At 52.3% G+C, this 24,559-nt stretch overlaps 2 protein-coding genes across 6 annotated transcripts; one reads left to right on the forward strand and one right to left on the reverse strand.

The window, feature by feature from the left end:
• Positions 1–410: 410 nt before the first annotated feature.
• Ppp2r5d (protein phosphatase 2 regulatory subunit B'delta) lies at positions 411–22,894 on the forward strand. 3 transcript variants are annotated; one of them, XM_052192083.1, is made up of 17 exons: positions 411–580; positions 5,098–5,178; positions 17,683–17,875; positions 18,078–18,277; positions 18,361–18,471; positions 18,599–18,691; positions 19,055–19,185; positions 19,308–19,367; positions 19,457–19,565; positions 19,760–19,813; positions 20,183–20,353; positions 20,447–20,574; positions 21,124–21,225; positions 21,307–21,379; positions 21,507–21,623; positions 21,753–21,909; positions 22,260–22,894. In XM_052192083.1, exons 1-16 carry the CDS (start codon positions 554–556, stop codon positions 21,888–21,890), a joined length of 1,788 nt encoding a protein of 595 aa, XP_052048043.1. In that variant the 5' UTR covers positions 411–553; the 3' UTR covers positions 21,891–21,909; positions 22,260–22,894. The 3 variants fall into 3 exon arrangements, with proteins under 3 accessions (XP_052048043.1, XP_052048042.1, XP_052048044.1); XM_052192082.1 differs by having other exon boundaries at positions 21,753–22,894; XM_052192084.1 differs by having other exon boundaries at positions 5,101–5,178; positions 21,753–22,894.
• Mea1 (male-enhanced antigen 1) lies at positions 22,779–24,513 on the reverse strand. Of its 3 annotated transcripts, none has more exons than XM_052192097.1 (4): positions 24,384–24,513; positions 23,657–23,937; positions 23,470–23,572; positions 22,779–23,152 (listed from the first exon to the last, which is right to left on the reverse strand). In XM_052192097.1, exons 1-4 carry the CDS (start codon positions 24,496–24,498, stop codon positions 23,001–23,003), a joined length of 651 nt encoding a protein of 216 aa, XP_052048057.1. In that variant the 5' UTR covers positions 24,499–24,513; the 3' UTR covers positions 22,779–23,000. The 3 variants fall into 3 exon arrangements, with proteins under 3 accessions (XP_052048057.1, XP_052048058.1, XP_052048059.1); XM_052192098.1 differs by having other exon boundaries at positions 24,355–24,442; XM_052192099.1 differs by lacking the exon at positions 24,384–24,513 and adding an exon at positions 24,311–24,334.
• Between the last annotated feature and the right edge of the window lie 46 nt (positions 24,514–24,559).

Below are 24,559 nucleotides of genomic sequence, written 5' to 3' on the forward strand. Positions count from 1 at the left end.
TTGAGCTACTTTAAGTTACTGTGAAGAAAGGTGCCCTTTTCGTGTTAGGGCCTTTTCCTTCCAGTCCGAACGAAGCAGGACAGGTAGAAGAGCAGGGGAAAACGTGAGAGCCACTTCTGGAGGGAAGGAGCAGAACTCAAAGGACTGAAGAATAGCAGAGGACGAAGCACAAGGCGACGCTGTAGAACAGATAGATCTGCCACCCAAGCTCGGGTTTCCCTATGGCCCCGCCTCCTCCACGAAGCCCAACCCTTTCTAGGGCGGGACCTCCCACTCCAGCCAATTCTGGGAGCCGAACCCTGGCGGTTTGTACTCTTTCTTTCCAATGAGAAAAAAGGGAAGCTGCTTGGCGCCAATGACCAATCCGAGGAGGCGGCGCCTGGTTGTCAGGCAGGTTTGTAAGAGTTCGGGCCAATTGGAAGCGCAGCCACGGCTCGGCCCGGGCGCAGCGCGCAGGCGGCGGCGAAGAGACGCCGAGCGGGCCGAGTGCGGCCGAGCAGAGCCGGAGCCGGAGCGGGGCCGCAGGAGCCGGGCCGGGTGTGGACCGGCCGAGATGCCCTATAAACTGAAGAAGGATAAGGTGAGCGTGGCCTTTCCCCTCGCGCCTCCGCCGCCGGGCCTGCGCACAGCTCTGGGAGCGGCCCGAGGCAGGCCCGGGACAGCCTGAGACTGACCCTCTGGTCCGGCCCCCCGCAGCACTCCCGCGGCCAGCCCCAGGGCCGCGCGGCTGGCAGCACCCCCGGCACGTGCAGCAGCTGGGACAGCTCTTCGTCTTTGCCCGGACAGATTTCCCCCAACCTATCCCTCTTCCCTTCCTCTTTGCTCCTACCCCCCGGCCCCCTCCAGATCGGCTCCACTCCCAGCTCACTCCCTTCCTTTTTCTCCCCGCCTTTCTCTGTCCCTGATCCCCCACGGTTTGGGACAGTCCTCATCTAAGACCGCATCTCCCTCCAGTACTCCCCCCACCCCCGCCCTGTGCACCCCCTTCCCTCTTCTCACCAGCTTAAAGACGGCCTTTCCACAGTTCAGTACAGAGTCCCTTCTCCCTCCACGACAAGCCCCTGACCTAGAACCACTCTGCTTTTTCTATCCTCCGCCCAAATCTGGACTAGGCCCCTCCCTCGAGTCTTCCTTTACACACAAACTTGTAAGCCAGGACCGAGCCCTTCCTTCTGTTGATGGAACCCCAGAACGTCGGTGCTGGAAGGGAGCTTTGGAGCACATGCATTGTAGTATCCTAGTGGTACAGATGAGGAGACTGAGGCCGTGCCAGAGGAAGGGACTTGTCCAAGGTCACACATCCTGCTGGAGGCCCAGTTGCAATCTCAGGTCTCCTGACTTGGAGGGCTCTTCTGTGCAAGTGCCTAACTGGCATCAGCTGGCTTCCATGGTCGCCCTAGACAGGACGCGGTTTCTAATCTGAAGAGACTCCTCCCAGTATTCCTTAGGATAACCTTTGCATTTCCTTTCTTGCACCAGGACAGGGTTTCTCTTTCTTGGGACATATTAAAGCAGAAATCTGGCCTGCTCTGTTTAGTTCTCTTCTCATCCTGCAGTCCAATACACTTGGTTGCAATGTCCTTACACGGGCCATTTCCTTATTATTTGCAGTGACAGAGATCTAACGCAGGGTCTTGCACATGCTAAGCATGTGAGTACCATTGGGCTACGCTCCCAGCCCCACAGACCGTTTCTTGGCGTTATCTTGTTTTACATCCAAAATGCCCTCACCTGTCCCTGCCTTTCCCTCTGTTTGCTGCTCTTGCTGAGATCTGTGGTTCTTCAGAGAAGCAGACTTGGTTGGGGAGGCTGGAATACCAGCTTTGGGGCTGGCCCCTTGTGTGGGGCTGGCTCTGGCCTGGTATAGTGGTCCACTCTCCTGAGGACCCCAGAGGTGCATTGCATTCATGTTCCCCCCCCCTGCCCCCTAGGGATGCTGGGCTCCCATCTCTAACCTTATCAATCAAACTCCTCATCCCGGGGCTGCTGTGTTTGCCAGGTGCCTCTGCTTGTGGGCTGTCACTATAGCGTCTCGGTCTGAGAGTTAGAGCATAGGATGGGTGATGGTGTCCTAGGTGGTGACCCGGGCAGAGTTGTGTGCCCTTCCCGGGTCCTGTCCTTGGGGAGGGGGCTTGCCGATGTGCGCCATCTAGCTCCAGAAACCGCGCACCCGAGACAGCTAAACTGGGGGCTAAGGGCTGTGGAGGTTAGGGGAAGAAGTGGTCTCCTTAAGAATCTGTAGTTTCTAGTCTGCACCAGATCCTGTCCCAGCTGCCTAGCGGCTGGTGGAGAATTAGAGGGGGAATTCTTAGACTTCCTCAGGCTGTGAGTGATTGGGTTGGGAAAGGGTACAGGAAGGGCTGGGATGCGTGGGGGCAGCCGTGGAGGCCTTTATGAGAGCTGATCTCCTGCACTGGCTTTCGGGCTGCATCTGGCCTCCTTCAGGTTCTGAGGGGGAGAGCTGACAGTGTGACTGAGGTGTACCAGGATGAGGCACAAAGACAGCTGGGGGGAGGCTCCTTGCTCATCTGTCACCTGTTCCCTTTCTCCTTTCTCCTCGCTTTCCTTTGCTGCTTCCTCGGGAAGTCTTTCCTGGGCCTACTTACAGACTTGATGTTCGGCCTTGGGTGGGAATGAATTGCGGACATATCTTGTTTCCTTGAGGTAGTACCAAAACTGTGTGCTTAGTAGGTTGGTGCCGAGTCAGTCTTTGGTGAGATGAGAGTCCTTCTCTTTTGAGATTAGATTTAGGTCTTTTTTTTTTTTTTTTTTTAATTTTCCTGCATGAAGTATCCCTGCTCCCTCGCACTTTCTTGTTCACAGTAACAGTATTAACGGCATTTGGATTTTCTGTGCCAGACACTGGGCCAAGAGAAGTGGCTCCTACCATTTTTGTTTGTTTGTTTGTTTGTTTACTAGGTGAGGAAAAAGCCGAGAGAGGCTAATTTACCACCCCACTGCGCATAAGCGGTAAGAGCTGAGCTCAGAACCCAGCTCTGGCTCACAAGCTGCCGGTGCCTCCTGTCATGCGACAGCTGGGCCGGGCCACAGCGTGTGTTTCACCTGTTCTTCAGAAGACAGGGAGCAAGGCTCGTGGGCCCGGTCCCCCTACGCCCACTCACACCCACACACCAAGGCAGCTGAATCTCTCAGGCGCATCCCTGAGAGATGTGTCCCAGGCGTCGTGCTGAGTGCCATAAGGTGGGTGGGGTACAAGAAGCTTAGGTGGCTTGTGAGCCAGGAGACACCAGCCCTGGGTGGCGCTGGGTCAGCTTTGTGGGAAGGCCGGTGGCTGTGGTGTGCTCTCAGTCACTTTGGTGCTGGGTCCTGGCTCCATTTTTTTCCCCTCTCCATCACTTGCTGAGAGCATCTGACAGGAGTCAGTGTGGCCAGCCTGGTCAACAGGCAGGGAGAGTGAGTGCTCAGCTCACAGGCGCCCCTTCCTTCTTAGGCAGAGCTTCGAGCTGCTCCCCATCCGGGAATGGTTTTCCCTCTCCACCCCCAGAAAGCCTCCCCCCTGCTCCAGCCCACACAGAACTCTTCTCCCTGGGATCAGCTTGCATCCATAGTCAAACCATTTGATTTAACACTTCTTACTGAAGGGGCTTGGCTGCTGTCGAATTGCAGACTCTCAGAGCTGCAAGTGATTTCCAAGGTCCTCCAGCCCAGCTCTCATCTAAGGCTTGAATCCTTTTGTAGCACGCCTTAGGGGAGGTCAGCCAGCCGCTGGCTGCTCAGATGCTCAGGGCTGGGAGCTTTCAGCCTCCCTGGGCAGCCTGTTTCCACGCAACCACACCGTGAGAAACTCCATCCTTGTTGGCCTCAGTCTGTCCTGTGGACATCAGCCCGTTTCTCCCGTGCCTCCGAGTTGTGGCTTTGCCATGCACGCAGCCCCTCTGGCATCATCTTGCCCCCCCCCCCTTCCCTTCTATTGTTAACATCCCGGATCCTGCAGCTGTTGCATCTCAGGCCGAGCTTTTACACTGATAGAATAGGCTGCCTTTCCCTTTAAGAAACGCTAGAATTTCTTCTTGCCCCTTTTACAGACACGTGCTCATAACTAGACCAAGCTCTAGCTTGGTACTATCAAGCCACAAAGGTCTGTCACCCAGCTGGACGGTCCTACGACCTGCAGCCTGGGCCACAGCATTGATTGGTGTTGCACTTGCAGTCACAGCTACATCCTCAAGTCTCTTTCGAATTCTCCCCATCCTGTCCCTGTGTGGTTGCTTTTGTTTTGGCCCAGAGCTTGGGAAGAGATGCTGGACAAGCCAGGGCTCTGAGCCAGTTGCCAGGTTCCCAAGGGAACCTTTCGATTGGTGCTCACAGTTTGTTAACAATTCAGGACTTCACCTCCATCTCTGTCCCAGGCTTGTTGCCTGAGGCACTGAGCGATTTTTTGGGTGGGAGGCTTCTGGATGTTAGCATCCTGTTACATGCAACAGCACCCGCTTGTCTGGGTACTGTTTATGTCGCCTAAATAAATGCCCCCGAGTCTTGGAGCCTTGGGTGACCCTGAGGGGACAGAGATGCTCTGCTCTAGCGAGAAAGCCTTGGGCACCTCTGACTAAGCTGCCCAGAAGCTGGACTGACCAGCTTGTCTCCTTAGGCTATCTCACCTCAGCTCTTTCCCGACTGAGGGCTTCCTAACCATCCTGAGCCATCCTCCAGCCTGGTGAGGAGACGGAGGAAAGGACAGTGTCGTGCCTGATTATGAATCTAAAAATCTCCTTGTGTGTCCCAGGCTTGATACAGTAGAGATTTTACTTATTTTTGTTCTTTGGAGACAGAGTTTTTCTGTGTAGCCCTGGTTGAGCCCTGTAGACCAGGCTGGGCTCAAACTGTCTGCCTTTGCCTCCCAAGTGCAGGGATGGAAGTTGTGTGCCACCATGCCCAGCCGACTCAGTAGGTTTTAACTGATTCAGTTGGATGGTGCAGAGTTAAAACACAGACCTAGGAAGGTCCAGTTCAAAACAAACAGAGAAAAACAAAAACAACAAGAAAAACCCAACAACAATAACAGAAAGGTTTAAGCAGTTCAGGCCTGTCCTGGCCTCTCTCTCGATCTCTGCTAACCCTAACTCCATCTTCCTCCAGCAGGAGCCCCCCAAGATTGCCAAAGGCACAGCCAAGCCCAGCAGCTCAAGCAAGGATGGTGGAGGGGAGAACCCCGATGAGGTAAAAATGACCAGTGGCCCTGTTGTTCACACCGACGCAGCTGCAGCTCCCTGGTGGCTGTGGGGAAGGGTCTGAGGGGGACAAGTCACACGGGCAGAAGGGAGGGATGCTCCTACAGCCTAGAGGGACAGCAGATCTCAACTGCTCCTGAGCAGGATTTGGCTGGTGTAGAACAAATACGTACATATTCTAATTGTCTCAAATTCTTTAGATTTCTCCGGAGGTTGTTTTCTGTCTACCACTTTCAATGTTGATGGCGCCTTTTTCAGTGGCTAAGGGTATGGCCAGTAGTGGAGCCGTGCTTAATATACTTAAGGCCTTGGGCTTAGTTTCCAGTGTGTGCATGTGTGTGATCCATACACTCTTTCTCAATGTGGGGTCTGTTTATATGCATGCCTGTGAACTCGTCATTTGAGAAGCTGAGGATCATGAGTTTGGGTCAGCTTGTGTTATACAGCGGGACCCCAACTCAATAAGGTGGTGGTTGGCGGGGGTGGGGGATGGAGGGTGGCGCTGGGAGGTTGTGGGCCTGGCCAAAAGGGGAAAAGTCTCGAGTGCCTCGTGGGATATCAAGTCACTTGATATGGATCTGGGTGGGGCAGGGGCTTGGGAGTGGCTGGTGTCCCTGAGTTGGGCAGGGCTGGGGCCACTACTTCTGGTCTCCGGGTGACCAAAGGACAGTTGTGAACAGAGGTCAGCACAGCTCAGCAGTCTAGAGCTATAAAGCAATAAACAGGCAAACAAGACTCTGGAGAGTGGAGGGGCTTAGGGAAGTTCGGGGATGTGGCCGAGCATCTGGGGCGCGGTCACTGGGATGCTGTGCTGCTGGACTGCCCTGTGGGGTGGGGGTGGGGGGGGGTGGGGGGTGGGGGGGGCCGGGGGGCTGCCATACCTCCTCTGCTCTCCTGCTCCAAACTGTTCAGGGCGCACCTGTGCCTTCTTTGAGAAAGGAGATTGACCAGTGTTTGGGAATAACTATGGGTTTAGATTTTTTTCCAGGCTATTTGTCCCCTCTAAAGAGATCCAACTAACATTTACATTGGTGACCACTGTTTTCGGACTTGAAGAGTTATCAGAAGAAGGAACAGGCTAGGTTTCTTGCTGGATTTCCAGACCCCTGCAGTTAAAAACCACACCCGATTAGTGAAGACTCTGGTGGGAAGGGTCTGCTCTCCTGGTGATCAGCAGTCTCTACTGGTCCTTGTCCCCAGTCGCTGTAACCTTGTGGTCCCAGATGGGTGGTGGTGTGTGGCTTCTGCCTCACACCCGTGCACTCTCTGTGGGTCATAGCAAAGGTGTCTGATACACGCCCTCTGGGCTCACTCTCCCTTTCAGAGGTGACTCACTGAGAAAGTAGTTGAGAGTTAGTGACCAATATTAAACAGCAAGGGGGAGGGTAGAGGGGTGGGGCGTGCCCTTACCTTGAGCATTTAGGAGGCAGAGGGATCTCTGTGAGTTCAAGGCCAGCCTGGGGAGTTCCCAGACAGTCAGCACTCTTAGGAAGAGAAACTCTGTCTTGAAAACCAAAACTAGAACAAACTTAACAACAAAACCCAGCCAGAGACTGAGAGTCAGGATTTAACAGGCCTTCCCCACATACTGCCTACCAGTCTTGTTACTCAGCACACTGGTTATCTTCTCTGAGAGTATCCTGCTGTGACCGGGAAGCCCCAGGGCATGGTCGGGGCGGTGAGCTGCTGTTCTCTCTCCAGGTTCCTTGGCTACACTTCACAACTGTGTTATACTGGTTATACTGTTATACTGTTATAGCTGCTGGTGAACTCCCTGCTTCTTGGTGTTGTAGCTTCAGGAGACTCTTACGTTCCTGGCACAGTGGGGTGCCACATCTGACTGAGCTAGGGAGGGAGGGAATGGATGAGATCTCAGGCCTGCACTTAGTAAGTGGGGAATGAAGGCCAGTGCGCGCTGTGAGCTGGAGAGGCAGGCAGTGCCTGACCACTGGGTTTCTCCAGGTCTTCCTGAGGCTCTGCTCAGGTAAGTGGCCATGGTCTTAGTTGCTCTAGAAAAGGAGAGGGCCAAAGCCCACTGCGGGTCCTGTTTCATGGAAAGCTTTCCAGGACTTAACTCTGAGGCGGCTACAGGAGCTTTACTTCCTGAGTTTGCAGGAAGGTGCTCATGGATGGATACAGAGATGCTGACAAAATCGGGGCTAGGTTATGAGACTGTGGTCCTTTTAAATTTTTATTTTATTATTTTTATGTGTATGTATGGATGTTTTGCTTACATGTATGCCTGTGTACCACGGGCATGCCTGGTATCTGTGAGGTCAGAGAGAGGGCATTAAATCCCCTAGAAGGAGTTACAGGTGGTTGTGAGAAGTCATGTGGGTGCTGGGAACCAAACCTGGGTCAGCCAGTGCTCTTAACTGCTGAGCTGTCTGTCTCTTCATCCCTGAGGCCAAGGGATCTATCATGGCTCCCTCTCGCCCTTTTTTCTGGTGTAGAATTCTGGGCTCCTCAGGCCAAACTCACTATGTCAAGCATTTGCCATAAGTGTTATTCAATGAATCCTAATAATTAGAGCAGGAAACATTTACTTTTATTGAGCAGTTATTTTGTCTTAGTTTTCCAAGGTAGCCAAAACAGATTACCATAGACCAGTGGCCTGGGACAGGAGAAATTAATTGTCTTAAGTTATGAAGGCTAGAAATCTGAAGTCAAGAGTAGCATAAAAAACATGCCTTGAGGTCTTTGTGTGTGTGTGTGTGTGTGTGTCTATGTCTATTTGGATATGTACACGTGTGTGCAGATTACCTGCAGAGTCCAGAAGGTGCTCTATCCTCTGCAGGAGGAGTCACAAGCTATTGTGTGCCACTTGATATGGGTTATGGGAACTGAGTTCAGGTTCCTCTGCAAGATTCCAGCATCTGAGGTCCTTTTATTTAGAATTAAAACATTTGGATAGGGCCAAGGGGTAGTGGGCACGCCTTTAATCCTAGCACTTGGGAGGCAGAGGGCAGGCAGATCTCTGTAAATCCAGCCTGGTCTACAGAGTGAGTTCCAGGACAGGCAGGGCTACACAGAGAAACCTTGTCTTGAAAAGCAAAACCAAAACGAACATACACTTGGATGGAATATGGTTGTGCTCACGTTAATCCTTGTACTTGGGGAGGCAGAGGCTGGCCTAGTCGTTTTCTTTTTTTCTTTTTTGTTTTTTCTGAGACAGGGTTTCTCTGTGTAGCCCTGGCTGTCCTGGAATGGCCTAGTCATTTTTGAGACTGCATCTCAATTTTTTTTTGACTCCCTACATTTGTTTATTTGTTTACGTAGTGTATGTGCGAGTGCGCCATGATACACTGGTGGAGGTCAGGGGACAACTTTGGAAGCAGGATCTTTCCACCATGTAGGTCTCGGATTAAACTCAGGTCACCCGGGCCCCGGCCCTTTACAAATACTGAGCTGTCTCATTGTCTTTTATTTGAATGTTTTAATTTTTATGTATGCATGTGTGTGTGGTGTGTGCATGTATGTACATGTGTTCACATGTGTGGAGGTGCATGAGTGTTGTGTGCACATGTGTGTAGAAGCCCGAGGCTGACATCAGATGCCCTCCTCAGCTGCTGCCATCTTCTTGACATTTTTTGCTGTCTCCTTCAATCTCTGTGTTCTCTTTGAACTAGCCAGACTAGCAGGTTTGCCCCAGAGCAGTGTTCTGAGCCTCAGGATCTCCAGCTTTTACAGGGTCACATATCAGCTGTCCTGCATAGCAGACATTACATTACAGCTCATAAGGGCAGCAGAATTACAGTTGGGAAATAGCAACAAAATAATATTATGGTTGAGGGTCAGCATAGCCCGAGGACTGTGTTAAAGGGTAGCAGCATGAGGAAGGGGAGAGACCCTGGCCTCTGCTCCCCTTCGCATGTGGCTCCTGGAGATTACAGGCCGTTTCCATGCCCACCTGACTTAGGTGGGTCCTGGGCATCCAAAACTGTTTGCTGTGATGACATGGCAAGCCCTTCCTCTGTGGGCCGTCGGCTAGTCCTGTCCTGAGGTTTCAGGACAGGTTTGTTCTGTTCTCTGCTGGCTTTCCGCAGGCTGGGGCTCTTTGTTCTCAGATGCACCACGTCACTTCCTCCTCACACAGCACTTTCCCTGCGTCTTGGTCTGAGTCTCTCTCTTTAAAAGGATGCCAGTCAGGGACAGTCCTGTCCAGTCCAACAGAAGGTCATTTCCACTTGATTATGTCTATCTGTAAAGACCCGATTCCAAGTAAGGTCAAAGATTCTGGGCAGACACAGCTGGGTGGGGCACTGCTCAGCTCTGCGGACGTTGGGCTGCACTCTACCTGGCTCTGCATGCACACGTAACTGTCACTGCATTCCCCCAGGATCTTTCTCTTATCATCCCCATTTTATAGAAGATGTGGAGGCACAGAGGGAACAGCGTCGCTCTGCGGGTGAGCGGCAGAGCTGGGGTTGGCGGGCTAAATGATGCTCTGAGATTCGAAGGAGGCTCCTAGGATGGAAAGTGGCTTTGAGATGTCAGGTGAGACTGTGGCCTGCCTCTGCAGTTAAGATCTTCTCTGGTCTGGCTCTGGAGAAATGGACTTATTAGCATACTGAGTTCCGGGTACAGGGAGGAGGGAAGGATGGTCCAGCCTCTGCACCTCAGCTCCAAGGCCACAGTTGTTATCCTCAGACCTTTGGGCTTTATAGTCCTGCCCTTTTCCTTCCCAGTACTGGGGTTGGACCAGTGTGTCTCAAGCACAGCTGGTTCTTCCCCTAAGCTGTGCCCTCAGCCAAGCTCTCTGAGGACCACCTTGAGCTGGGCCTGTGGCCTGCAGCATAGACTCACCACCCAGATGAAGAGGCGGGCGGAGCTCTGTGCATTTGAGGGCTGCAGAGAGATGCTATCTCAAAAACAAACCAAACCCACCGAAGTCTAATGGAGCCAGGTGTGCTCATGCGCACCCGTAGTCCTACAGTATGGAGGCTGTGGCGGGCTATGGGATGACTGCTGTGAGTTCAAGGCCAACCTGGTCTGTAATTTTTTTTTTTTTTGGTTTTTCAAGACAGGGTTTCTCTGTGTAGCCCTGGCTGTCCTGTCCTGGAACTCACTTTGTAGACCAGGCTGGTCTCAAACTCAGAAATCTGCCTGACTCTGCCTCCCAAGTGCTGGGATTAAAGGCGTTCGCCACCACTGCCTGGCTGGCCTGTACTTCTTAAGTTCTAACCCAGGCTATAGTGTGTGACCCTATTTAAAAATAAAACAAATTTTGGCATTTCCCATAGTTAAAAGCCAAAGTCCAGAGCCTTTCTTGCTCCATTTTGTTTTTCTAGCATCTGCCTTGGTTATTCTCCCCTTGTAAGTCCAGACTCCTGAGCCAGTGAGCTTCTGCCTGTGACTCATGAGTTCACTGCTCTCAACCTGCTCTGTTGTCTTCTCAGGTTAGCTACTTAACTCAGCTTTGCCCTCTGAGAGCTAAATTAACCATCAGGGATGGGAGAGACAGGCTGTAGTTAAGACACACTGCACGTGCGCGTGCACACACACACACACACTCTCACACACGCACACGTGTGTGCACACACACAGGCGCATTCCCCCCACCCCCAAATAAATCTTGTTTAAAGTCACCTCTAGAGATGTCCTCCCTAATCCTTCCAGTCAGTTGGTAACCATCCCTTTTCCACAGCCTTTGTGTTCTTTGCGCTGGCTTTTCCATCAGCGGCTTCAGTGGCTGCCCCGCCCACCCACCAGTCTCTGAGCTCTTTGAAGACAGGGCCATGTCCTAGTCACCTTTCCTCTTTGATGCTGAGTGAGATGTTTGGAGAAGAAAGGGAGGATGGGAAGAACTAAACTCAGCTAGCTGGAGCTCCGGATGTCACAGTGGGAGAGGATGCCTCTGTAGATCTCAAGGTTTAAACTAAAGCGGCCTCCATTTATTAAACCAGTTAATTCATGATGCAGTAGATTCAGCATGGAATCTGGGCTTTTTTAAAAACTTCTATTAACTTATGTATGTATTGTGTGTTTCCATAGAGGTCACAGGGTAGCTTCGTAGGAGTTGATTCTGTCCTTCTACCATTTGGGTCCTGGGGACTGACCTTAGATTGTCAGTCTTGGGGACAAGTGGTTTTATCTGCTGAGCCACTTCGCTAGTTCTTGTTAATTGTTTTGCACCAGAGTTTTGCTATGTAGCCCAGGTTGGTTTCAGCCCACAGTGACATTTTCAATATTGTATAAACCACCAGGTTTGGTTCTGTCTGTGCACTTTGTAATTAATTTTGAGGTATGGTCTTGCTGTGTAGCCTAGGCTGAAAACTCGATCCATCTGCCTTGGTCTCCTGTATAGCGAGGAGCAGAGGCATGTACCGCTTTGCCCGGCTTCTTTTTCTACTAATCTTGTGTTCCATCTTCCTGTTAGAATATTTCTTCTAGTTGGGGGTGGGGGTAGCTCAGTTAGTAGAGCCCTTGCCTGGCATGCACCAAGCCCTGGGTTTTATACACAGTGCCTCATGTGGAACACACTAGGGAAGTAGAGGCAGGAGATCTGGGTACATGAAGGCCTCCTGGGTGCGTGTAGAGTTTGCAGTGGAAGGTACTTCAGACCTCTGCAGGGCTGGAGAAATGGCTTAGTGGTTAAGAGTTCTGACTGCTCTTCTGAAGGTCCTGAGTTCAAATCTCAGCAACCACATGGTGGCTCACAACCATCCTTAACAAGCTCTGACTCCCTCTTCTGGAGTGTCTGAAGACAGCTACAGTGTACTTACATATGATAAATAAATCTTTAAAAAAAAAAAGGCCTCTACAGAGGCTCAGAAGGCCTAGACAGGACAAAGTCCAGTTGGAAGGCAGAATTGCTGGGTTGCCTTAGGTCAGGAATCCTTGTGGGGGCTGCAGTTGTCAGGGGGCTCATGTGTCTCCTACCCACCCCAGGACAGTGGAGAGTCATTAGAAGACGCTGGAGGATTTAGAATAAATGTGAAGTGAGTGGCTGACACAGCCACATTTGCTTTCTGACAAGCATGGAAAGGGGAGACAGACAGGAGGTACCTCACTGGCCCTTGGCAGTCAGGGCCTTTGCTCTGGGCTGGCGTCTCTCAGCTGCTTCCCATATTGGATCCTTATGAAGTCAGGCTGGGCCAGGCCAGGGGCTCAGTAGATAAGCACAGGTGGGAGGGGGCAGGTTCCATCCTTAGCCATAGAAAGACTGAGGAGGGGGAGTACTCCCGCAGGCTAGTGAGCCTCAGCAAAACGGCAGGTTGAGACAGGAGACTTCTCAGAAGCTCACAGGTGGTCTAGCCTGGCCCTCGCAGAGTGACCAGGAGCCCCTGCCTCAGACAAGGTGGATGGCAAGAAGCTTGTCATGTTCTCCTCTGACATCTGATGGCGCTGCTCTGCACACACAATGTCATCTGTGTTCATATACATGGGCATGCATATACACATAGCACATACACACACAAAGCAAAACAAAAAACTGAGCAACCCAGTGAGATGAAGCAGACAGCCCACTTGGCTGCTTTGCCACTGCAGCAGCTCACCGCAGTGCAGACCTAGAGTAGCAATCACGGCAGCTCGCCGCAGTGCAGACCTAGAGTAGAAATCACAGCAGCTCGCCGCAGTGCAGACCTAGAGTAGAAATCACGGCAGCTCGCTGCAGTGTGGACCTAGAGTAGCAATCACGGCAGCTCACCGCAGTGCGGACCTAGAGTAGCAATCACAGCAGCTCGCTGCAGTGCAGACCTAGAGTAGAAATCATGGCAGCTTGCCACAGTGCAGACCTAGAGTAGAAATCACGGCAGCTCGCCGCAGTGCGGACCTAGAGTAGCAATCACAGCAGCCCGCTGCAGTGCGGACCTAGAGTAGAAATCACAGCAGCTCGCCGCAGTGCAGACCTAGAGTAGAAATCGCAGCAGCTCGCCGCAGTGCAGACCTAGAGTAGAAATCGCAGCAGCTCGCCGCAGTGCAGACCTAGAGTAGAAATCACGGCAGCTCGCTGCAGTGTGGACCTAGAGTAGCAATCACGGCAGCTCACTGCAGTGCAGACCTAGAGTAGCAATCACGGCAGCTCGCTGCAGTGCGGACCTAGAGTAGAAATCACAGCAGCTCGCCGCAGTGCGGACCTAGAGTAGAAATCACGGCAGCTCGCCACAGTGCGGACCTAGGATAGCAGGTCCCTTAGGCATCATGTTGTTGGCTGGGTTTGGACATTTTATTCTTTATCCATGTACCCGTGTTCTCTTGAAACCTTACATGGACAGTGGTTAGAAAATTACTGATCTAGCTAACTTTTTTTTTAAAGATTTATTAATTTTTATTTATATGAGTACACTGTAGCTCTCTTCAGACACACCAGAAGAGGGCCTTGGATCCCATCACTGATGGTCGTGAGCCACTACGTGGTTGCTAGGAATTGAACTCAGGACCTCTGGAAGAGCAGTTAGTGTGGTTGCTGAGCCATCTCTCCAGCCCTCTAGCTAACTTTTTAAAAATAATTTATTTTTATTTTATGTACATTGGTGTTTTGGCTGCAAGGATGTCTGTGTAAGGGTATTGGATCCCCTGGAACAGGAATTACAGCTGTGAGCTGCCATGTGGGTGCTGGGAATTGAACTTGGGTCTTCTGGAAGTAGTCAGGGCCCCTCTGCCCCTTTTTAGGGGCAGTGTCTCTGGGTAGCTGTGACTGGCTGGCCTCAAACAGAGATCCACCCGGCCCAAGGTGTGCCCCACAACTAGTGGATCTAGCTAATGGCCCTTCTTGAGCTCGTGCTTTCCCTCTCTGGGAAGAGAGCCTTCTTTCTCAGAACGGTCCCCAGTATGACGTCTGTCAGGTCCCCAGTATGACGTCTGTCAGGGTGCCACCGGGCGCCTTGTGTCTTCTGGGTTCTTTCCCCTGCTCTGCTGCTCTACATCATTCTTTCTCAACCTTCCTAACGGTGCCGCCTTCTAACACAGTTCTTCGTGGTGTGGGGACCCCGACCATAGCATTTTCATTGCTGCTTCATAACTAATTTTGCCACTGTAGTGAATCATAATGTAAATATCCGATATGCACATATCTAATGTGACCCCTGTGAAAGGGTCATCTAACCCTGGGGGGGGGGGTCAAGATTCACAGATGAGAACTGCTGCTCTAAGGTTGTCGATGGAGATAGAGCGAGAACGCCTGGAGGGAGGAGAGGCTTGGGTCCTATTGATACATGAGTGCTTGTTAGATGCCACTTCTAGGGTACCCAGAGGGTTACAAACCAGGGCCTGGCTATCACGAACTTCATTATAGCTCAGTGGTCTTCTTTTTTCCATTATCTTTTTTTTTTTTAAGATTTATTTATTTATTTATTTATTGAATGTATACTGAGTACATCATTGCTCTCTTCAGATACTCCAGAAGAGGGCATCAGGTTCATTTACAGATGGGAATTGAACTCAGGACCCCTGGAAGAGCTGTCGGTGTTCTTAACTGCTGAGCCATCTCTCCAGCTCGTCAGTGGTTTTCAGCCTGTGGGTCATGACTGCTTTGGGGTGGAAAACCCCTTCATAGGGCTCACCTAAGACTATCATTAACACCAATATTTACATTATGACTCATAACAGTAGCAAAACTACAGTTATGAAGTCAGAGTGAAATTATGTTTGGGGTCAGCACAGCATGAGGAACTGTGTTAAAGGGTCACAGCATCAGGAGGGTTGAGAACCCCTGCTCTAGTTGAAGGGGATGATGCACAAATAGACTTAACACACCTACAGTGCCGCCGCCGCCGCTCTGGAAGCCAAGGCAAAGTGATCAATTGAAAATCCCTGTACGTCCAGCACTGGTGGCATATACCTTTAGTCCTAGCACTCAGAAGGCAGAGGCAGGCAGATCTCTTAAGTTCAAGGCCAGCCTCGTCTACAAAGTGAGTTCTAGGACAGTTAAAGCTACACAGAGAAACCCTATCGATGGGGAGGGGCACAAAAAAATAGACTAAGCCGGGTGTGGTGGCGCACGCCTGTAATCCCAGCACTCTGGGAGGCAGAGGCAGGCGGATTTCTGAGTTCGAGGCCAGCCTGGTCTACAAAGTGAGTTCCAGGACAGCCAGGGCTACACAGAGAAACCCTGTCTCGAAAAACAAAAAAAAAACAAACAAACAAAAAAAAAATAGACTAAGCAAGAGGTATCACTGGGAGTGAGTGGTTACAGCAACAGTAGAACATACCGGAAGTGGAAGTGAGCCGGCAGGGCCTCGGTGAGCTGAGTCAGCTTTTTAGAGAGGCGTGATTACCAGACCCAGTGACTTCCTGGTCTCTGGCTTTTCAGGCAAAGGGGATAGTGGACTCAAAGGCGCATTTAAGTGGGCTGGCTTGGGGTGGCGTTTCTAGGGTACATTCGTAGGACCCAGGTATAGAGCTATCAGGTGTAGCAGCAGCAGGAGCAGCAGATCCCTACAAAGCAGCCGCTGAGAGCCAGGTGCTGTTGCTTCTGTTCTTCTGTAGCCTGTAAGATAGGCACTGTGCTCAGCCGCATCTTATGGTGAGGAAATAAGCTCTGCTCGTAAGTCCCAGACTGGGGGCTGACTCCAACAGTCTGTATGTGCCTGTGTGTGCACATATATGCGTGAGGGTTACACAGTTATGTACAGGGTCCCAAGGAGGCTAGAAGGGTTTCAGATGACTTGGAACCGATAGCGTTCCAAGATAGAGGCATGTGTGAGCTGCATGAGTGGTGCTGAGTCCAGTGCTCTGCACTGGAGGTTAGCAGTAAGTACTCTTGGGGTCCGGAGAGATGGCTCAGTGGTTAAGAGCATTGCCTGTTCTTCCAGAGACCCCAGTTCAATTCCCAGAGCATACATGGTAGCTTACCTGTCTGCAACTCCTGATCCAGGGCATCCAACGCCCTCACCCAGTCATACATACAGCACAAATGCACATAAAATTAAATATTAAAAAAGCAGTAAGTACTCTTAACCACTGAGCCATCTCTGTTAGGTTTTTTTTTTTTTTTTTTTGGTTTTTTTGTTTGTTTTTAAAAAACAGGGTCTTACTGTTAGCCCAGGCTGACCTAGAACTATGGTCATCCTCCTCCCGCAGCCTCCTAAATACTAGGGCTATGGACTGCAGGTATCAGCAAGCCTTCTAGGCTTAGTGTATCTTTTGTTTTCAAGACAGGGTTTCTCTGTGTAGCCCTGGCTGTCCTGGAACTCACTCTGTAGATCAGGCTGGCCTCAAACTTAGAAATCCACCTGCCTCTGCCTCCCGAGTGCTGGATGGAAAGCTTGCCCCACCACGGCCGGCCTTTAGTATGTTCTTGAACATTAATCTCCACACGGCCGGCCTTTAGTATGTTCTTGAACATTAATCTCCACACGGCCGGCCTTTAGTATATTCTTGAATATTAATCTCCACAGGTGAGAGTTTGGTTGTGCTAAGGCAGGAAGTGAGATTCAGGGATAAGCAAGAGTCTAAACCCTCAAACCTACCGACTTCCCAGCCTTCCTTCCCTCGCCTTCCCACGGTCTTACCTGGTTTAATTCCGGCTGGCCTGGAACTTGCTATGAAGGCCAGGCTTGCCTTGAACTCATGCTTCTGCCTTGAACCCAAGTGCTAGGATTAAAGGCATGCCTGACTTAGTTAAGTCCTTTATTACTGTGTATATATGTATGCATATGTATGTATGATGTGTGAGTATATATACATATGTGTGTGTGTGTATATATGTATGTATGTATATATATGTATGTATATATATATGTATGTATATATGTGTGTGTGCGCATATACATGTAGCTGGCTGTCTACTGACAGAAGTATGGAGATGCCCATGCATGCCAGACAGAAGAGGGCAACATCAGGTCCTTTGAACTGGAGTTGTAGGTAGTTGTGTGCCGTTCAGTGTGGGTGTAGGGAACACACCCAGGTCTTCTGTGAGAGTGGTGCATGCTCTGAACCACTAAGACATTTATCTGGTCCCAGGGCTGCTTTTTTTTGACAGAATTTTTATTAAACTAAATTTCTGGCAAGGTGGTAAGACTCAAGAACAAATTTCTTTTACTAAGTTTTAAACTAAAGGATGTAGAACACTCAGTAGTGTGAGGTGTGTCCAGTGTAGTGTTAGGTAGACCACACTCTGTGCTTCATCCCAAATGCCCTCATGACAGTGTTTCCACTATTGAGAAGGTGCCTCGTGTCTTCTCCGTCAGCTCTTACACTCTCCCATCCTGAGGACTGAATTCAGCCTTGCAAGACAAGTGCTCTACCACTAAGCTAGACCTTCCACCCTGTTAACTACTTTGCTGATCTCTGTCACCATCCATCCCGTTACTTTTGCCTTCTTAACATGTGAACACTCAACACTGTTGACACATGGATAGGACTCTTCCTACATTGCCTTCTGGATCTTTCTGACAGTTATCTCTGTCCCTGGCCTGTCTCCTGGGCAGGGACAGCTCACTATCTTTCTACAAGCATGACTAGACTAGGGCTGGTAGATGGTCAAGGCTGGGTAGAGGGCATCTTGTGAAGAGCTGGCTTCAATAAATTTAATTGCTTTTATGCCCAGGCCCAGCCCCAGCCCCAGTCTCAGCCACCGTCATCCAATAAGCGACCCAGCAACAGCACACCACCCCCAACACAACTCAGCAAAATCAAGTACTCAGGGGGACCCCAGATTGTCAAGAAAGAACGACGCCAAAGCTCCTCCCGCTTCAACCTCAGCAAGAACCGGGAGCTACAGAAACTTCCTGCCTTGAAAGGTACTCAAAACCAGTCCGGGCTGGTGAGCTGGGCCTCGGGGCTGTGAGCTTTGGTTTGTGAGTGGGTGTGGGGAAAGGGGTTACTATAGACATGAGAGGTGCAATTGTGAGTGAGGTGCCAGGGGGAAGAACGGGGCCAGGGTGGGAAGGGGGGTCCACAAGAACAGTGAGGACATGCACCTGACTGCCGAGACCTCCACAGACTCACCAACCCAGGAACGTGAGGAGCTGTTCATCCAGAAACTACGCCAGTGCTGTGTCCTCTTTGACTTCGTGTCAGACCCACTCAGTGACCTCAAATTTAAAGAGGTGAAGCGGGCAGGACTCAATGAGATGGTGGAGTATATCACCCATAGCCGTGATGTTGTCACCGAGGCCATCTACCCTGAGGCTGTCACCATGGTGGGCACAGGGAGAGGACAGAGGGGCGGGGGGGAGCCCCTGGGGAAGCCTCGACAGTGTTCTAAGTCAGGCTCACGCCTCAGTTTTCAGTGAATCTCTTCCGGACGCTGCCTCCTTCATCGAATCCCACAGGAGCCGAGTTCGACCCTGAGGAAGATGAGCCTACCTTGGAAGCTGCCTGGCCGCACCTCCAGGTGCGGGGCGAAGGGACAGAAGGGACAGTCTGGCAATAGGAAACAGGGTCACTCAGGCCTGTACTGTAGCAGGGGGCAACTTCCAGTCCTTGGGTCACACCTCAGTGAAGTTTCTTTTCCTCCGCAGCTTGTGTATGAGTTTTTCTTACGTTTCCTGGAGTCTCCAGATTTCCAGCCAAATATAGCCAAGAAGTACATTGACCAGAAGTTTGTACTTGCTGTGAGTCTGAGGCTCCTGCCCTTCCCGTGAACTGTTACCCCCCACCTTCCTTCACCCGTGCCCTGCCCGCTTCTTCCCCTTAGTCTGATTATACTGGGAGTTCATGTGTCTCCCTCCTAGTGTACCTGGAGGGAAAAGCAAGCAGGTGCGTCTCTTTGATCAGTGGGTATAAACACGCACACCCAGAGAGCACCCAGAGAACACGCAGAGAGCACCCAGAGAGCACGCTGGAGGGCCCGATGATAAACTCACTCTGCTTCTCTGACACCTGACGCCATCTCCCAGACAACCTTGTGACCCCTGCCCATGCCTTCCCTGGCTGCTGCCTCAATCACTGCCTTTCTTATTAACCTCTGCTCTTAGCTCCTGGACCTATTCGATAGTGAAGACCCTAGAGAGCGGGATTTTCTCAAGACCATTTTGCATCGCATCTATGGCAAGTTTTTGGGGCTCCGGGCTTATATTCGTAGGCAGATCAACCACATCTTCTACAGGTGAGGCCATGAGCCCAGACTGGGAGCACAGCACACCTCTGAGGAGGAGGGATGGGAAGAGGAAGGCAGGGAAGACTGCAGCATGCTGGAGGGGTGGCGTCAAGATGGCCTTCTTCTATTAGGTTCATTTATGAGACTGAGCATCACAATGGGATTGCTGAGCTCCTAGAGATCCTCGGCAGGTGAGTGGGGAGTGCGGATGCAGCGGGCGGGAGACGGGCTGGGCCCACTGAGGAAGCCCTTGGTCATAAAGACGCCCCTTGACTTCTAGCATCATCAATGGCTTTGCCTTGCCCCTTAAGGAAGAGCACAAGATGTTTCTCATCCGTGTCCTGCTTCCACTTCACAAAGTCAAGTCTCTGAGTGTATACCACCCTCAGGTGAGCTGCCTTCCTCAGAGCTGCCCTCAGCTGAGCCTCCGGAGGGAGGGAGGGAGGGAGGGAGGGAGGGAGGGAGTCAGGGAGTCCTGTCAGCATAAGAGTGGCTGTGGTAAATCCTCTATCCCTGCCCTTCTATCTGGGGACCTTGCTTGTCATGGAGAGCTGAATGTCCCTTCTACCCCCACCTTTTGCAGTTGGCGTACTGTGTGGTCCAGTTCCTGGAGAAGGAGAGCAGTCTCACCGAGCCGGTAATTTCCCTTCTGGGACTCCAGTCGCCAGCAATGCGTGCCCATCTCTACCCATTGGCTTTGTTTCTGTTTACTGTGGCCACGTATAAACCTAGGCCCTTGGGCATCTCAGGCAAGGGCTTTAGCCCCAAGAGCACCCCAGCTCCAGCAGCGCCCCTCGCTCTGGTTGGTAACTACGAGTAATGCAGTGGGTGCTCGGAAGGCCTGAGCTATGTGGCTTTCTCTGAAGGGAAACACAACCTATATTCTCAGGAGACAGGTCCAGGCAGAGGAGCCATGCAGTAGCTGAGGGTAGGCGGGGGAAAGGCAACAGAAGGGCTTCCCAGAGAGCTGAGCAGTTAGGGATTTTATCCTCATGTCATTTCGCAGGTGATTGTAGGACTTCTCAAGTTTTGGCCTAAGACCCACAGCCCTAAAGAGGTGATGTTTCTGAATGAGCTGGAGGAGATCCTGGACGTCATTGAGCCCTCGGAGTTCAGCAAGGTCATGGAGCCGCTCTTCCGCCAGCTCGCCAAGTGTGTCTCCAGCCCCCATTTCCAGGTCAGACCAGGCTCACTGACTCCCAGATTTGGTAGAGCAGGTAGGTCTTGAGAACGGCATGGAGTGCCCACTGAACTCCCCTGTCCTTGCCAGGTGGCAGAGCGCGCCCTCTACTACTGGAACAACGAGTACATCATGAGCCTGATCAGTGACAATGCTGCCCGCGTCCTCCCCATCATGTTTCCTGCACTCTACAGGAACTCCAAAAGCCACTGGAACAAGTAGGGCACTGAGCTCGTGCTGACGGTGGGCCTGGGTATTCCACACTGGGAGGGCATAGAACACAGGGCACAGAGCTGATGCCCACCAAATACTACTAAGTGTAGGGCCCTGAGGGCTTGACTGGCAAGAGAAGGTGCTAATGAGACATCCTCGAAGTACCAGTTAGCTGACCTGTATCACATCACCCAGCTCTGGCGACGTCCCAGGCTGCAGGGACCTACGTGATATGCTTAAAAAACAGAGTCCGACTTGTAAAAAGGCTTTCCTGCTGAAAGGAGACTTGGTGTGTTGCTGGCAGTCTTCCATGTTATTGGGAGGCCACGGAACGTGAGCCAAGGAAGGGTTAGGCCTGTGGGCCAGTATGTGCACCATCAGATGCCCTCCAGTGCATGAGTTAGTCAGGAGTTAGCTGCTTCTACAGTGCAGAGGTTAGTGATCAGGAACAGTAACTGGAAACGACAGTGGAGACACCTGGGACCAAGCAGACTGGGGTGTGCCGCCGCCAGCAGGCTCCGGCCTCCTCAATGCCATCTTTCTCTGGGTGGCAGGACAATCCATGGACTGATCTACAATGCCCTGAAGCTCTTCATGGAAATGAACCAGAAGCTGTTTGACGATTGTACACAACAGTACAAGGCAGAGAAGCAGAAGTGAGTCTCTCTCCTGAGAGGATTGTCACCTTCTACCTCCAGCTCACTGTCCCTAACCCCGATTCTCTGTCCTTCCCCTAGGGGCCGGTTCCGAATGAAGGAAAGAGAGGAGATGTGGCAGAAGATTGAGGAGCTGGCCCGGCTCAATCCCCAGGTAAGGGAGGCTTTTAGGCCCCTGCTCTGAGCTCAGGTGGGAGAGGCTTTGGAGAAGAGTGAGGCAAACAGGCCCACGAGAGGCTCAGAAGTGCTTCTCACCATTTGTCCATCCCTCGCCCCCTCAGTACCCTATGTTTCGAGCTCCTCCGCCACTGCCCCCTGTGTACTCCATGGAGACAGAGACCCCCACAGCAGAGGACATCCAGCTTCTAAAGAGGACAGTGGAGACAGAGGCCGTGCAGGTGAGGACACCAGGGGCAAGGGTCGGGCTGGGGTGGCAGTGATAGGTCTAGAGAGAGCCAGCAGAAACAGGAAAATGAAAGCTCCTGGGAACTGTGGTCACCATCCCTGGCCTCCCTGTCTGTACACAGATGCTGAAGGACATCAAGAAGGAGAAGGTCCTGCTCCGGAGAAAGTCAGAGCTGCCACAGGATGTGTACACCATCAAGGCCCTGGAGGCGCACAAACGGGCAGAAGAATTTCTAACTGCCAGCCAGGAGGCTCTCTGACCCCCCACCGTCCCACAGGGTTAGAGCCCATCAGCCCTGGGATGCAGCCCAGCCCTCCACCCTCTGCTCCTTATTGGCTGACCTGGGGCAAAGCAGCACCTCTCTGGTTACTCTAGCGGATGCAGGCACTGGAAGCGGGGTGCCCAGAGTGCTCCCTCTTCTCCCCTAAATGTGTTCATGCCTCCCCGTGGCTAGTACAGACAGGCTGAGCACTGAGTGCTCAGTGCTTAGACAACCTGGGGGTGCCTGTCCCCCTGCTCCTAACCCCACAGCTACCTGAAACTGTTCTGAGAAATACAGGAGTCACATGTTCCTCTCCTCTCCCCTTGATCCTCATGTGAAGTTGAGGTGTCTCTCCTCTCCCTGCAGGGTACAGCAGGAGACTGTCACCAAAGTCATGCTAAGCTCCGTTGGCCCCTGGAGTGAAGAGCTGGAGGGGATCCAATTCCCCAGCAGCACAAACAGGCCCCTAGACCTAGCTCTGTGCAGGCAGGGGTCGGAAGTGTGTTCCTTTTTATCCTATACCTAACCAAGACAACATAGGATGAACAAGTACTTTACGGACACTAGATGACTCTAGGGCCCTGCGGGCCAGTGGGGAGAATGAACCGTCTGCATTGCCCTCTCCGGCAAGCAGCAGTCCTGGGATCACACATTTGCTAGGGACCACCCTGTGGCTGACTGCTTTCCCTTGTGCTCTTGGTTCCCAGAGCTATAATGACAGAGGACAGAGGCAGGAGCTGTGCTCCCAGCATGGCTCCCTGCAGTGCCTGTTTATTTCCTTATGTCTGCAGACAGACGCAGGGCGGGCCCTCACCTGTACTCTGGGCACTCAGAAACTAAAGCCTGGGGAGGGCTAGACCGGGATTCAGGCACAGACAGTGTGGCTTTTGGCTGTGTACATAGGGTGCTTTATTCTCCACAGTGACACATGCTAAGGTGGGCTGGGCTTGGGCCGGTGTCCCCATATGTACAGAACTGAATAAAGTGGGTCTGAGGTTGGATTCGCCTGGTATGAAGGGACAGGGGAGAAGGAGGCTGTTAAACCAGAGGGGTTAGTCCTGTGCTGGTCCTGGATCGAACGCAGGGAGATAAGGCAGCGCTCTCTGGTCACTTCCAGGCAGGGGACGCCTGCCGGGCCTGGAGGGCTTTCTGTACCACATCTTCCCACTGAGCATCCGATATCTCCCGGGCCCAGGCGGGAACCCCTGGCGCAGGCAGGCTTACTCCAGCCATCGTCCTTTTCACCAGCTCTACGTGTTCTGAAAGCAAGGCCGCAGGCTGGTTAGGGGTAAAGGATGGACCACTCCTCTCTCCCTAGTTACAGGATTCACCCGGGACCCCTAACGTGAAATCCATACAACTTCAGATAAAGTTTGGGGGAGCGATCGGGGTGGGGGTTGTATTTGGCCCTGGCTGTCCTGGAATTTGCTAAAACTCAAGAGACCAGCCTGCCTCTGCCTCATGAGCGCTGAGATCAAAGGTGTGCACCACCATGCCCAGATCTTACTGGCTTTAAGCCACTCCATTTTCTTGGTAACGATTTCTAAACGAAGGAATAAGGCTTTGGGTTTTGTACCTGGGTCCATGGGGATAGAGCTGTGACTGCTCAACGCGGCAGCTCCCTCCTCCTCTTCATCCTCGCTCTCCAGTGGAGGGTCTGGCAAATGAAGCCCCAGGGCCTGCAGAACCACAGAGACATCATTTGCGGCCAGCTTTTGGTACATTCCGTTTCATCTGCTTAGTAACAATTTCCTCCACCATACCTGGATCCGATCTTGGATGTCAGCAGCTCCATCTTCGCCTTCACCCACTGGTGCCAGTTCCACCTCTTCTTGTTCAGGGTCTTGATTGAGGGGCTGGTATGAGTAGCCTGCTGGGCCTGCTCCTGTTTCCTCCTGCTCTTCCTCGGGTTCTTCACTGCTCCAATCCCCAGTTCCTTCTGTAGGACCCTGATGTGGCCCTAAGTCCTCAGTCTGATTGGGGAAGATACGCTCAGGGCCCATGGTGTCTCCCCCTAGAACTACTGCTGCCATCCGGGCAGGGGCTGTAAGGACAGAAAGGCAGGGTAGGGACTGGATGAAACCAGGGCTCCTTTCACGTTCAGCGCACCCACTTCCCTCTCTCAAGGGTCTTGCATCTTCCTTCTGCCTCTCATACCTATCGCACTAGTCTTTAACTCGCACGATTCCTATATAAACAGACAATCGGAGGGTTTCACCTCTTAAGAGCCTTCCGAGAACCTCGCCCCCTCTCGCCACGCCCCTCGTCTGGAAGTAACTGCTGGTCGCCAGACTACCCACGATCGCGCATCCCCGCCTCTCATCCCCTCTATTCCAGGGGAGTGTAGTACCGCCTAACAAAAAAACCTTCAGGCCCAGGGGCACCCCTTCAATGGTCCCAGCTACAGCGTCCCCTACCCGCCCCCACTGACTCTCGGCGTTGGTATTTCCTCGCGCCTCACCCTCTCAGAGCCCACAGCCGGACCCGCACCTTCACTTCCGGCGGGGCAGGACGTGCTGGGGCTCTTAGTCCTCCAGCCCCGCCCCGTGCCCGAGACTGACGCAAGCGAGGACGAGAAGTCCGCCTCTTGCCCCGCCTCCGCCATCCCCTGCCCGGACCACAAAGAACTACATTACCCAGTGGCCCTCAGGCGCGCGACGTGGCTG

Source organism: Apodemus sylvaticus, chromosome 9 (assembly GCF_947179515.1).
Source record: "Apodemus sylvaticus chromosome 9, mApoSyl1.1, whole genome shotgun sequence".
NCBI lineage: Eukaryota > Metazoa > Chordata > Mammalia > Rodentia > Muridae > Apodemus > Apodemus sylvaticus.

What these genes read in the sequence shown, in the direction of transcription:
- Ppp2r5d (XM_052192082.1), top strand. Translation starts at nt 554, where the DNA reads ATGCCCTATAAACTGAAGAAGGATAAG. An exon ending in GAGGGGAGAACCCCGATGAG is followed by an intron (nt 5,179 to 17,682) that starts GTAAAAATGACC and finishes TTTTATGCCCAG; the next exon opens with GCCCAGCCCCAGCCCCAGTC. An exon ending in AGAGCAGTCTCACCGAGCCG is followed by an intron (nt 19,814 to 20,182) that starts GTAATTTCCCTT and finishes GTCATTTCGCAG; the next exon opens with GTGATTGTAGGACTTCTCAA.
- Mea1 (XM_052192097.1), bottom strand. Translation starts at nt 24,498, where the DNA reads ATGGCGGAGGCGGGGCAAGAGGCGGACTTCTCGTCCTCGCTTGCGTCA. An exon ending in ACATCCAAGATCGGATCCAG is followed by an intron (nt 23,573 to 23,656) that starts GTATGGTGGAGG and finishes GTGGTTCTGCAG; the next exon opens with GCCCTGGGGCTTCATTTGCC. An exon ending in CTCTATCCCCATGGACCCAG is followed by an intron (nt 23,153 to 23,469) that starts GTACAAAACCCA and finishes CCTTGCTTTCAG; the next exon opens with AACACGTAGAGCTGGTGAAA.